Source organism: Dipodomys spectabilis, unplaced genomic scaffold (assembly GCF_019054845.1).
Source record: "Dipodomys spectabilis isolate Male_0828 unplaced genomic scaffold, ASM1905484v1 ptg000009l, whole genome shotgun sequence".
Taxonomy (NCBI): domain Eukaryota; kingdom Metazoa; phylum Chordata; class Mammalia; order Rodentia; family Heteromyidae; genus Dipodomys; species Dipodomys spectabilis.
The window spans coordinates 13055697-13069153 of record NW_024870686.1 but is presented as its reverse complement, the minus strand read 5'-3'; the positions used below and the strand labels follow the sequence as shown (position 1 = coordinate 13069153).

Genomic DNA, 13457 nt, shown 5'->3' with positions numbered 1-13457 from the left:
TTCCAAAAAAGGTACTTTACAGATAAGTCAAACTTTATTTAAAACTACATTTTAAATTTAATGTTACCAAACATCACAATGAGAAAAATCAAGACCATAAGGAAAAAAACCAAACACAGTGTATCAATGCTTGAATCGGTCCAGGATTCAGTTTCTGATGTCTTAAACTGCCATGGGCAGAAATTAGCACACCTATCAAAAATGCAGTGTCAAACTAATTTACATTTTTATACAGATCAGAACTGATGTTTATTTAGTATCATTTTTCATGTATTCACTGAACTATGTAAAAAGAGAGTTAGAAGAGTCTCTGATGTCATCTTATATGTTCTGGATTCCCACTGTTTCTGAAAAACAGAATAAAAATGCTTAAATTACTTATTTATTTACAAAGTTTATTTATTTATTTATTTATGTATTTTGTCATGGTAGGGCTTGAACTCTGGGCTGTCCCTGCACTCTTCAGCTTGAGCCACAGCGTCACTTCTGGTTTTTTAGTGGTTTACTTGAGAAAAGTGTTTCACGGACTTTCCTGCCTGGGCTGGTTTTGAACCGTGATCCTCAGATCTCAGCCTCCTGAGTAGCTAGAATTACAGGTGTAAGCCTCCAGCGTCTGGCACAGAGTTTAAACATTATTTTCTTCCAAACTTTTTTTTTTTTTTGGGTCCAGTCGTGAGGCCTGAACTCTGGGCCTGGGCACTGTCCCTCAGCGCTTCAGCTCAAGGCTAGCGCCCTACCACTTGAGCCACAGCGCCACTTCTGGCTTTTTTCTTTTTGCTTATGTGGTGCTGAGGAATCGAACCCAGGGCCTCAGGCATGCAAGGCAAGCACTCTACCACTGAGCCACCTTCCCAGCCTTCTTCCAAACTTTTACTTAAAGGAAATCCTAACTTAGATAATATACAGTAAAGGAGAATAAGTAAGCCATCTATTTCATGATGGCAAACAGAATTTTGTGTGTGTGTGTGTGTGTGTGTGTGTGTGTATGTACAGGTACTATAAGTCCTAGATTGGAACTTAGGCCTGGACACTGTGCCTGAGCTTTTTTGTTTAAGGCTAATGCTCATCAGTTGAGACACAGATCCATTTCTGACTGTTTTTTGGTGCTAATTGGAGAATAAGAAATCTCACAGACATCCCTGCCTGGGCTGGCTTTAAATCACAATCCTCAGACCTCAGCCTCATGGACAGCTAGGATTATTATGGGTGTGAGCCACCAATGCCCACTGCAGATTCTTGTTCTTCTTTGGTTGATCATGGGGTTTTAACTCTCAGCTTGGGTGCAGTCCCTGACTGTCCCTGAGCTCCTTTGAATCACCATTCTCAGATCTCAGACTCCTGAGTAGCTAGGATTACAAGAGTGAGCCACCGGCACCTGGCTTACAGATTCTTGTCTGTCCATAAACCTAAATAGAAAAAAAAAAAGGAGACTGCCAATTGCATTCATAAACTGCTTTAATAAATGGCAACTCCTTTGCACAACTACTTAAAGAGAGTAATAAAAAAGGAAAATTGCAAATAAAAATGATTAAATGAACACAGATAAAGGCAAGAACTGGTGGCTCATGCCTGTAATCACAGTAAGCTTAGGTCTGAGGATGGCAATTAGAAGCTATCCCAGGCTGGAAAGTCCGTGAGACCCTTATCTTTAGGAAAAAGCCAGAAGTGGAGCTATGGTACAACACCAGCCTTGAATAAAAAAGGGATAGCACCCAGGCCCTGAGCTGGCAGCAGATTAGCTAAAAACTAGGGGCCCTGAGCTGGCAGCAGATTAGCTAAAAACTAGGGCAGTACAGAAAGTCTTATCTAAAATGGTCTAAATCATATATTTTTTTAACCAATTGATGAGTTGATAGAAAATAAGAAAAACATTCTCTGAGTGGCTCAGAGGTTGTGCTATTACATAGATAAAGAAGGAAATATGGAGACCTGGAGCTGGTAGCTCACACCTTGTAATCCTAGCTACTCCGGAGGCTGAGATCTGAGAAGCGCAGTTCAAAGCCCAGTTCAAAGGTAGGAAAGTCCCTGTGAGACTCTTATCTCCAATTAAACACCAGACAACCAGAAGTGGTGCTGTGGCTCAAGTGGTAGAGCTGAAGAGCTCAGGGACAGTGTCAAGCCTCAAGACCGACCCACCTCCCCACACCCCCTGTCACCTGGCTTTACAACAAATTTAAGATAAGTATTGTAGACACAAAAAGCAACACGTATGTATAAAAACCTTAGTAGTTTACAGATAATGTACATTATTTCAAGTAAAAAACAGAAAATAAAATCAATATGACACTGAGAAAGGACTTAATCCATATTTGTTACAGGGAAAATGAGAGAAATTTAAAACATCAAATATAAAATAGTACAACAAAAATCGCTCTAAAGAAATGAAATACAGGCCTAGAAATGAATGTGGCTTAGTGTAGGGTGCTTGCCTAAGATACATAAAACTCTGGGTTCAATTCCTCAGTACTACATAAACAGAAAAAGCCAGAAGTGGCATTGTGGCTCAAGTGGTAGAGTGCTAGCCACGAGCACAAGGAGCGCAGGCCCTGAGTTCAAGACTCAGGACTGATAAAAAGAAAAAAGAAAGAAGGAAAGAAAGGAAGGAACTCTAGTAATTAAAAGAAACAGGTTTGATACTGACCATTAACTCTCATATACCTTCCTAAAACTATATAAAAATTTATTTTCTAAAACAAAAGATTTTTAAAATACTTATCTGACTATCACTCAGGAGGCTGAGATCTAAGGATTGCAGTTCAAAGCAAGCATGGGCAGGAAAGCCCATGGGATTCCAATTAATTAATCTTCAATCAGATACCACCCCCCTCCCAAAATCCAGAAGGGGGATGCGACTCAAGTGGTATAACACTAGCCTTGAGCATAAAAGCTCAAGGACGGTGTGTAGGGCCTGAGTTGAAGCCCTAGGACGGGTATAATTTAAAAAATTCTGATAATGTTTTGAATCTCAAAGAGCTAAACTAAATTTTTCTTTATAGAACGCTTCCTTTCTAATAGTAGGGTTACAATCCTGTAAATACTATTAGCACATTTGAAGACCAAACCAAGACAGCATCATGATTCTGTAATTTTTTTTTTTTTTTTTTTTTTTTTTTTTGTCAGTCGTGGGGCTTGAACTCTGGGCCTGGGCGCTGTCCCTCAGCTCTTCAGCTCAAGGCGAGCGCTCTACCACTTGAGCTACAGCGCCACTTCCGGTTTTCTGGTGGTTTATTGGAGATAGGAGTCTCACGGTCTTTCCTGCCCGAGCTGGCTTTGAACCACGATCCTCAGATCTCAGCCTCCTGAGTAGCTAGGATTACAGGCGTGAGCCACCAGCGCCCGGCTGATTCTGTAATTTTTAAGTATAAAATTAATGGATAACTTTACCAGGTTCTTTCAGTTTCTGAGAATTTCCAGCTAATTCTTCAGTCTGCATTTCACATATTTCATCAGACAAATGGTTTCTCTGTTGTTCTTCTACCATTTTCTTCCTGAGATCTGCCTTTGGAATGAAAAATAAAAATACCAATCATTTTTTATCTCAATCATATTTGTTATATGAAAGTTAAGTTTTGAGGTTTTTTTATCAGGGTTTTTTTTTTGTTTTGTGGGGCCTGAACTGTGGGCCTGGGGCACTGTCCCTGAGCATTTCAGCTCAAGGCGAGCACTCCACCTCTTGAGCTACAGTGCCACTTCCAGTTTTCTGGTGGTTAATTGGAGGGAAGAGTCTCACAGACTTTCCTGCCCAGACTGGCTTTGAACCAAGACCCTCAGATCTCAGCCTCCTGAGTAGCTAGGATTACAGGTGTGAGCCACTGGCACCGGTGAAATGTTTTTAATTAAAGAGAGCCAAATACCTCTGAATATATTGTCAGTTTGAGTGGCAAATCTTCAACTTTCACAAAATCTTCTTCATCAGACTTTTGACTAATGTTACCAGATTCTGCTTCCTATAAGACAAAATTATATTTCATAAAAAAATTGCATTCTACTTTTGGATCAAAATCTAAGTCATCCATGCCAAGAAATAAAAATGAAATAAAAAGCTGGGTGCTGGTGGCTCATACATGTAATACTAGCTACTTAGAAGACTGAGACCTGAGGATTGTGGTTCAAAGCTAGCTCAAGCAGGAAAGTCTGTAAGATTCTCATCTCTAATAACCATCAGAAAGCCAGAAGTGGGTCTGTGGCTTAAGCACTGGAGTCCTAGCCTTAAGCAAACCAGCAACAGTGTCCAAGTCTCGAGTTCAAAGCCTAGAAACAAGCACCCAACCAAAAAAAGAATAAGCCCTGCGTCTTGCATATACATTTTTTATAATTTGGAGAGGTGAAGGGAAATAACAAAATGCTGAAATAAGGATATGGGTTGACCCATTATAACAATGAGATGTACAAGACACTATGTTGAAAATGAACTTTACAACTGGCGGGGAGGGGAGGAGTTGGGAAGGGAAGCTAGGGGAAAAAACAAAGAAGGGGTAACAATGCTCAACAGGAAATGTACTGATTATCTTACTCATGTAACTGTAACCCTTTGTACAGTATTTTTACAATAAAAACCAAAAAAAGAGAATAAGGAAGATTCTTATGTACATAAGTAATGTATCAATAATTCTTTCATGCTTGGGTTTTTTCCTATATTCATGTTTATATAAATAAATCAGAAACCTATATAGTTCATGAGAAGGGCTATGTAGCTAAACCTATGAACATACTGTCAAACTTACTTCCATTTACAAGAGAGCCAATTTATACAGAGGAAGATCAATACTTACATTTAGTTCTAAAATAATATTTTTTTAATTCTTAGAAAAAATCTTACTTTCTGCTGGGCACCAGTGATTCTGCCTGTAATCCTAGCTACACAGGAGGCTGAGGTCAGAGAACTGTGGTTCAAAGCTACTTTAGGCAGAGAAAATTCTGTGAGACTCTAACCTCCAATTAACCACTCAAAACAAAACAAAACAAAAAACTAGAACTGGAATTCTGGCTCCAAGTGGTAGAGCACTAGCCTTTAGCAAAAAAACTCCAAGACAGTGCACCCAGGCCCGGAGTTCAAGTCTCACAACCGGAAAAAAAAATCCTTCTTTCCTTCAGTACTGATCATCAAACCCATACCTTTGTGTATAGTAGGCAAAACTCTTATTACTGAACTTATTTGTTAACATGTTCACAGAATGGATCAGAGCTATTTACATACACACATACCCTCTCTCCATACATATGTAAATATATATGCATATACATAACAAATGTGTGTGTGTGTGTGTGTGCGTGTGCGTGTGTGTGTGTGTGTGTGTACATATAACAAACTTTCCCCCCCCATCAGTCCTGTGACAGCCTGGATACTGTCCCTGAGCTTTTTCACTCAAGGCTAGCACTCTATTACTTTGAGCCACAGAACCACTTTCAGTTTTCTGGTGGTTAATTGGAGATAAGAGTCTCACAGATTTTCCTGCCTGGGCTGGCTTTGAATGGGTTTTGGAGATCCTTAGATCTCAGCCCCCTGAATAGCTAGGATTATAGGTGTAAGCCACTGGCACCTCAGTTATAAATATGAGGTATGAATTTAGTAATTTACTTTTGTAATCATCTCAAACTTGTGTTTCCTTTAAATTTGGATTGGATTTTCATTCTTTAGCCCTCCCTGTAACTTTGAATAATATCATGTTTCTACCAAGTACCAAAGTAGAAACCTTAGGCTTTTTTTCCAAGGGGGGGCGGGGGGGGGGGGGTCGGAGGTGGGGAAAGGAGCGCTGCTATCATAGATTTGAACTTAGGGCCTTAGTACTTACTCAACTTCTTTGCTCAGCTGGTACCACCTGAACCTCACTATTAGTGAATATTGAACTTGAACTCTCTTAAAACTGTCACTGGAGGGCTGAGAAGGTGGCTCAATGGTAGAACGCTTGCCTTGCATGCCTGAGGCCCTGGGTTCGATTCCTCGGCACCACATAAGCAAAAAGAAAAAAAGCCAGAAGTGGTACTGTGGCTCAAGTGGTAGAGCGCTAGCCTTGAGCTGAAGAGCTGAGGGACAGTGCCCAGGCCCAGACTTCAGGCCCCACGACTGGATCCAAAAAAAAACAAAAAACAAAAAAAACTGTCACTGTAAAACTCTTTGGTTATCCAAATTATAAATTGCTTTAAGGTTTGAAATGCTCACTATAAATTATAATCACTCTTCTGCTACTGCCTGAAGTATGAATAAAAAATAAAAATGTTTAGACAGGTTCTAAACACAAAGTGTTTGTGTGTTTATATAGTATTTGATTTATATGCTGAAAATGTTAATCTGAAAACAGAAATATACATAGAAATAAAAAGCAATATATTTGGAAACACAAGTGATACTTACATAGTCATGCACTAACACTGGAGATTCAGTATCGGGACTTCCAGCCAGAGAGCTCTCAGGAGTTTCCTGGGTAGACTTAACTTCTTTGACTTTAGGCACTATGGTTTCAATTTCAGTTAAAGGTATCGGCAAAGGGTCAGGCTGTTTAGATGAATCAATAGTAGTAACTGAGTCCTTCTGGGTAGAACCATTTAATGGCTGTTCATTTTCCACGATATTAAGGTAACAAGGTTTCACAGGAGAATTAACTTGATCATCTGCCATCAAAACAAAGTCTTAACTTCAGTGTAATCCAAGTTGTTTTTTAATCCCTTTACATCAAATAAAGACAATATACATGAATAGAAATGATCAAGACACTGAAGACCCAACAGAAAAGGCAACTACAAATGTTCATTAGCAGTGGCTTTCAAATTTAGCTGAAGAGATTCATCTAGGACCTTTTAAAATAAGAATTTTTGCTGGGTGCTGGTGACTCATGTCTGTATTCCTAAGCTACTCACAGGAGTGATCTAAGGATCAGTTTGAAGCCAGCGTGGGCAGGAAAATTGGTGAGACTCTATCTCCAACTGACCAGCAAAAAAACTTCAAGTAGAATTATGGCTCAAGTGATAAATGCTAAGGGACGATGCCCCTCTAGCCCCAATTACTAGGAAGGAAGGGAGGGAGGGAGGGAAAGAGGGAGGGAGGAAGGAAGAAAGGAGGGAGGGAAAAGACAAGAATCCAACAATTAGGATTTTCAAGAGTCCCAGGAATGATTTTTTTTTTTTGGGGGGGGGAGGGTGAAGATATGCCCTGAAAAAGAATATTTCTGTATAGGTATATAAACATTTATTAACTCTTCTCTTAGAAAACAAAAGACAGAGTTACAAGATAGGTATTAAGTTCAAAGTGCCTTCAAACTTATATTAGTTTTAAGAATTATAATATTTAATAAAGTTTTAAGTACATAAAAGGTTCTTTAATCTTAAAACTGAAGTTATTTAACTTCTTACTTTTATCAGTGAGCACCTGATCTGGTGGGAAATTAGTGCTTTCTGCCGTTTTTTCCAGGTCATGTTGCAGAACCTAAAAAGAAAAAGATGTTTTAATATGAAAGCCTTAAAATATATGAACAATATACCTTATTATTATTTATCTTATTATTGTATGATTTTTGTCCATCAAAGCTTCTCTCTTAAAGGAGGCTTTGGCTGCATTAAGAAGATGGTCACACTAAAAAGGTTCCTTCTCAGAGAAACTCAACACAATGCAGAAAAGGAGACTAAAATACATTTTTCTGTTTTATGAATTTTTTCAGACCATATCTTAAAAAATACAAACAAAATAGAAAAAAGATATCTATACATGTAAGCATTACAAGGATGGGAGAGGAAGTGAGCAGGAGGAGAAAAATGAACAAAGCCAAGTACCTTTAACAGGATAGGAAACAAAAAAACGGAGATTTACCCCATCATTAGAAGTATCAGATTCTAGGGAGGGAAAATATGGTGGCAGAGTAAGGGCTAGTGATTAAAATTAAGACTGGTAGTGTTAGGCTTAAAACTAAGAAAAATGTGGATTCCTAGGTTCTTATGTCCAACAGACTACAACTAGTGAGCCAGACACTGGGATAAAGAAGGAGGGCAGCAGTGAAGTCCATACTGAAAACAGAATGAAATAGTGCAAAAGTGTATGTGATGATGGGGGCATTCCACTCCTTTCTCACATTAAGCTCCAGAACACCAGGAACAAAACTAATATGCACCCAAGCAGGAAAATAGAAAACCCTTGAAGATATTAAATCACTTTGAAACACAGACCAATAGATACTAACAGCTACAAGTTTCTATCAGGAAACTAGCTGTCTACCTCATGTCCTGTAGAGAAACAACCAACAAAAAAGCAAACCAAGTTAGGCACAGCAACTCAAATCTATCTATAATCCTAGTTTGGTGGGAAGTGAAAACTAGGAGATCTCAGTTTCAAGCCAGTTCAGGCATAAAGTTCATGAGATTCTATTTCAACCAATGGTTAGGTCCAATAGCACAGACTATCATCCCTGCTATATAGGAGACACAGTGGCTAAGTACAGTGGTGTGTGCTTGTCACCCTGAAGATGTGAGTAGATGATTCCCATGTAGATCTGCCTTGGCATAAAACAAGATCCTACCTCAAAAAAAAAAAAAAAAATCAATGCAAATGAGGATTGGAGAAACGGCTGAAGTGGTAGAACATCATCTGTCTAACAAGCATGAATCTCTGTTTCAAGACTCCCCCTCAAAAAACCCAAATTTTTGTATATATCATTCTTCAGTATAATCAGTAGATAACTGAATATGATCAGTAGATAATTGAAGAATATTTCCAGCTAGATAAGACCCTGCTTCCGTGATCAGAAAAGTAACAGCAAAAAAATGTTATTTAGAAATAAAATATGACCATGGAAATAAAAATAATTTCATACTGACATTAAGGCTAAGGAAATCCAGAAAGCAAAAGTAAAAGGATAAAAGCAGTGGGACAAGAGAAAAGAAAGATGATTATCCTCTGAGAACTAGCAATAGCTGATAAAGAAGAAAATATGGTGAAAAAAACAAATCACTAAGGGAAAAATATAAATGGAAAAGATCCAGTAAAATGCCCATATAATGGAAAAGACTCAGAACAAAGTATATTAAGTTTTAGAATTCTAGGGGGGATAAAGCTTTTGGAGGAAGAAAGGTAAATAAGATATAACAATGAAGCAGTTAGTACCTTCAAAGATCTGAAGAAAATATTTTCCACACAGAAGAAGTGATTTTCAATACAGAATTTTTTTTGGGGTGTGTGTGTGTGGTGGTGAACTGGTTGTAGGGCTTAAACTCGGGCCTGACTGCTGTCCCTGAGCATTTTTGCTCAAGGCTAGTGCTCTACTACTTTGAGCTACAGTGCTACTTCCCAGAAAAATATTTTAAACCATTTGAATCAATATTTTCTTTTTTTTTTTTTTGGGTCCGGTTGTGGGGCCTGAACTCTGGGCCTGGGCCCAGAGTTTTCTTAGGTATGTCTCAAAAAGTTTTATCTCTCATTTCTGAGAGGTACTAGAAATTATTATGCTCCTCTTTTTTTTTTTTTTATTTATTTATTTATTTATTTTTTCTGGTCACGGGCTTGAACTCTGAGCCTGGGCGCTGTCCCTCAGCTCTTCAGCTCAAGGCGAGCACGCTATCACTTGAGCCACAGCACCACTTCTGGCTTTTTCTGCTTATGTGGTGCTGAGGAATCGAACCCGGGGCCTCATGCATGCAAGGCAAGCACTCTACCACTGAGCCACCTTCCCAGCCCCCTATTATGCTCCTCTAAAAATAAGGCCAGTAAAAAAAAAAAAAAAAGACTGAATTCTAAAAATAGATCTGAAAAAGGAGATAAATGAACAGACACATCCTTGTGACTCTTCTCTCCCTCCAATTAACCAGCAAAATGCCACAGTGGGTATAGCTCAAATGGTATAGCACCAGTTCAAGCTCTAGTAGCAGCACAAAAAGAAAAAGAAAAAACATATCTAAACATGTAATATAAGTTAAATCTAGAGTGATGAGGAAGGAGTAATGATCAAGGGGAAAAAAAGGATGTCAAGACAAGTTAAATTTAAGTTTATATATGAATTCTGCTGGGAGGTTTATAAAGGTACTGGCTTGGGTTGGGAAGGTGGCTCAGTGGTAGAGTGCTTGCCTTGCAATGCATGAGGCCCTGGGTTCGATTCCTCAGCACCACATAAGCAGAAAATGCCAGAAGTGGTGCTGTGGCTCAAGTGGTAGAGCGCTAGCCTTGAGCTGAAGAGCTGAGGGACAGCGCCCAGGCCCAGAGTTCAGGCCCCATGACCGAAGGAAAAAAAAAAAAAAAAAGAAGATACTAGTATACAGCAGGGGAATATGTTAAAAGAAAACCAATGTAAACTGATGTAACTATCAAATTGAGGAGGAAGATGTACAAGAATAGACAAAAAATAATACTTTCTTGCTCAGCAATCAGTAACATTTATAGTTTAAGACTAAATGTAAATTTCACCAAAACACATACAATAAAGAAAGAAATATGGAGGCAAATAGTTGAAGAAATTGTATAAAGTACTGTCTATGGAGCAGGATGAAGTGAAAGTAGGAAATGATTTTATTTCTTGTTGCATAAGATGTTCTTATATGACTAAAAGACAAATATATATAATTCATTATTAAAAAAAAAACAAAAACCCTCTAGTCAGGTGCCAGTAGACCACGCCTTTAATCCTAGCTACTCAGGAGGCTGAGCTCTGATGATCACAGTTCAAAAGCCAGCTGGGGCAGGAAAGTCCATGAGACTCTTATCTCTAATTAACCACCAGAAAACCAAAAGTGGTGCTGTGGCTCAAGTGGTAGAGTGCTCACCTTGAGCTAAAGAGCTCAGGGACAGTGCCCAAGCCCAGAGTTCAAGCCCCACAACTGACAAAAAAAAAAAAAACCAAAAAACAAAAAACCTCTAATGTGAAAAAAGTTAAAATCTCCATCTGTATACAAAATAAAAACTGCATATGGAAAAGAAAACCCTCTAAAGTATACAGTAGTTAGGATTTGTTAGAAAATCTTAAAAAAAATAAAAACAAACTATTCTAAACAATGTTAAATATAAAAAGTGTTTCAGATTCTAATAAATATCTTAAGAATGACAAAGAATGAGAAAAGCTATAAATTTTGACATTTTTCAGAAGGTCTTTGCTTTCAGTAGTTGAAATAAGAATAGCAGTAACTATTCTGATGGTTAATGGATTACCTGACTCTCATGCTCAGTTTCTTCTGTAGTTTCAGTATTAGCCTGAAGTGAAGTCTGGACATCCACAGGGCTCTCTTCAAATTCTTCTATTTCTTCATCTTCATTTTCATCTTCTCCACTTCCATAATTAGTTAAAGCCTGAGTTTCAGCTTTAGATAAATCTATGTTGATTAATGTACAACTTTTAGTAAATCTCACAAATTCATCTTTTTTTGTTCTTTAGAGATGGGATTTTGTTGTGTCAACCATGCTAATATGCAAGTTTTAGAGTCAACATATCCTCCCAAACTTGGCCTCCCAAGTACAGGTATAAATTTCACACCCACACCATTTAATCTTAATAATGGTTAATATTTACTGTATTCTTGCTTTATTCAGGTGTTTTACCTAATATGCCTAAAATTGTCAATAAGTATTGGTAACTGTGGTACAGAAAGACCAAGTTGTTAGGTTTGTTTGTTGTTTTTCTAAGACAGGGTCTTAAGATGATCCCTCAAAATCATAATCCTCTTGCATTTCAAGTATAGGCATTGGAGGTAAAAGTGATCATGCTGGCCAAGTAAATAAATCAGGTTACTAATTTACTAACATTCAAATTCAGAATTAGATGCTTAATTTGCTATCCTTAAACTCCTCTCCTAAATGTTCTGATAGTGATCTATAAAGAATTATAAACATGGTTCAAAGCCTTTAAACTTACTAATAGACACTGGACATGCTTCACTTTCTTCATCTTCCTCTTGATCAGAAACATCTGATCTTACAGCTTTGGGACCTTTGGCATCGTATACCTCTGATGTCTGAGTCTGCTTAACTGTTTCAGTTTCATCCTTGTCCTGTCAACAAATGAGTAATTAATTTTTTGAAGTACTTTGAAAAAGGCCTATGAGGTCTCTATCTTAAAAGTAATGGTTACTATATATGAATGTATAATTATTTTTGACAGTCTAGTTTTGTTTTTTAAAGAATAAAGAATAGGCATTTGATGGTGCTCTCAAATATTAAGGTAAAAGCTGATAAAATTATGATTTATTATATCTTAAAAGCACTACTAATAGGCATAAATTAATTAGCACATACTTTGTCTTCATCATCAATCTCGCCAGCAGGTGAGCCATGATCTCCTTCAAGAATCCTTTTGGCCTAAAAGCAAATCAATTAAACAGAATTCAGCAAAAACACTTAGGTAATTCCAGCTTCCTAAACCTCAAGTAAGTGACACTTCATTCACTCTGATGCTAAAACCAATAAATTAGAAAATAGCCTTTTACATACTATTATCACATCTAAACTGATGAGAATGTCTTATTCGCCGATTCAATTATCAATTATCACTATTTTTCTATCTGGATAATTGCTAAATATTACAACTGGTCTCCTGATTTTCTTTCTACTCTACAATGACCTTCCTTAATATGATATCAAAACAATTAAAACTGTATAGTGTATGTCATCCATTAATTTATTCCAAACTTCCCTATGGATTTTCATCATGTTTCATGTTTTTATAAACATGGCCTAACCTATCTATGTGATGTCAATTCTACATTCTTACTATTCCACTTAATGTGTTTCTCCCTTCACAGCCTTTTCTCTGTTCTCCCAACAAATCAATTCTGCCTGATAGTCCTTACTTATGAAAGTTCATAAAGGAGGATCATTTAGAAGGTTTGTATCACAGAAACTAAACTACAGGGATGTGAAACTAAAGCCCTAACCAATAAATAAGCATGTCTATTAGCTGGAAGTCACCTTGGTTGAGACATATCCTTGGAGACTCTTGGAGATTGACAACAGCTGTGACAGGTAGTTGGCTAAAGAATAGATTTCATTATTCCTCAACTCTTTGGAGAACTAAGTGATAATATAAGTGACAGTGATCAAAAAGTACAGTTACAGGCTCATTACAGCTACTCCTAAAATCAAAATGAAAGTTAGGTTACCTCTTTGGCATAAGACTGTATCACTCCAGTTGCTTCTATTTTCCTTTTACATCTCTGTTTAACAGTTACACTATTATTATCCAAATCTTGCATCAGCTTAAAGAAAGCCAATTCATTAAACAAAACTTCAGATATTTCCACAAGAAGGTCTTCTCCACAGTCTTTCAGTTTTCTGCCTGCAAATTTTGCCAATGAATCCTATTTGATGATAAATCAAATAATTTTAACATTAAAACAGAGAGATATATGATTAAAAGATGAAGTTTTAAATATTTATCTAAAAGGAAATAAGATTACTGATTTTAAGTATGGAAAAACTTGAAACTAATGGCTAAGATGACAAAAAAAAGATTACATATTACTAAGTGAGCAATCTTCCCAGTCATGCTTAATGA

At 37.4% G+C, this 13457-nt stretch overlaps 1 protein-coding gene across 18 annotated transcripts in view; it reads right to left on the bottom strand.

Annotated features, from left to right (window-relative positions):
- Window positions 1–12: 12 nt before the first annotated feature.
- Pcm1 (pericentriolar material 1) overlaps window positions 13–13457 on the bottom strand; it is a 90870-nt gene continuing 77425 nt past the window's right edge. For all 18 annotated transcript variants that reach the window (XM_042700398.1, XM_042700370.1, XM_042700334.1 and 15 more), the window contains 9 exons: window positions 13063–13260; window positions 12200–12262; window positions 11820–11955; window positions 11120–11280; window positions 7348–7420; window positions 6353–6609; window positions 3855–3947; window positions 3385–3499; window positions 13–347 (listed from right to left, as the gene is read on the bottom strand). In XM_042700398.1, coding sequence (XP_042556332.1) covers window positions 322–347; window positions 3385–3499; window positions 3855–3947; window positions 6353–6609; window positions 7348–7420; window positions 11120–11280; window positions 11820–11955; window positions 12200–12262; window positions 13063–13260 — 1122 coding nt within the window. In that variant the 3' untranslated portion in view covers window positions 13–321. The remainder of the gene's footprint in view (window positions 348–3384; window positions 3500–3854; window positions 3948–6352; window positions 6610–7347; window positions 7421–11119; window positions 11281–11819; window positions 11956–12199; window positions 12263–13062; window positions 13261–13457) is intronic.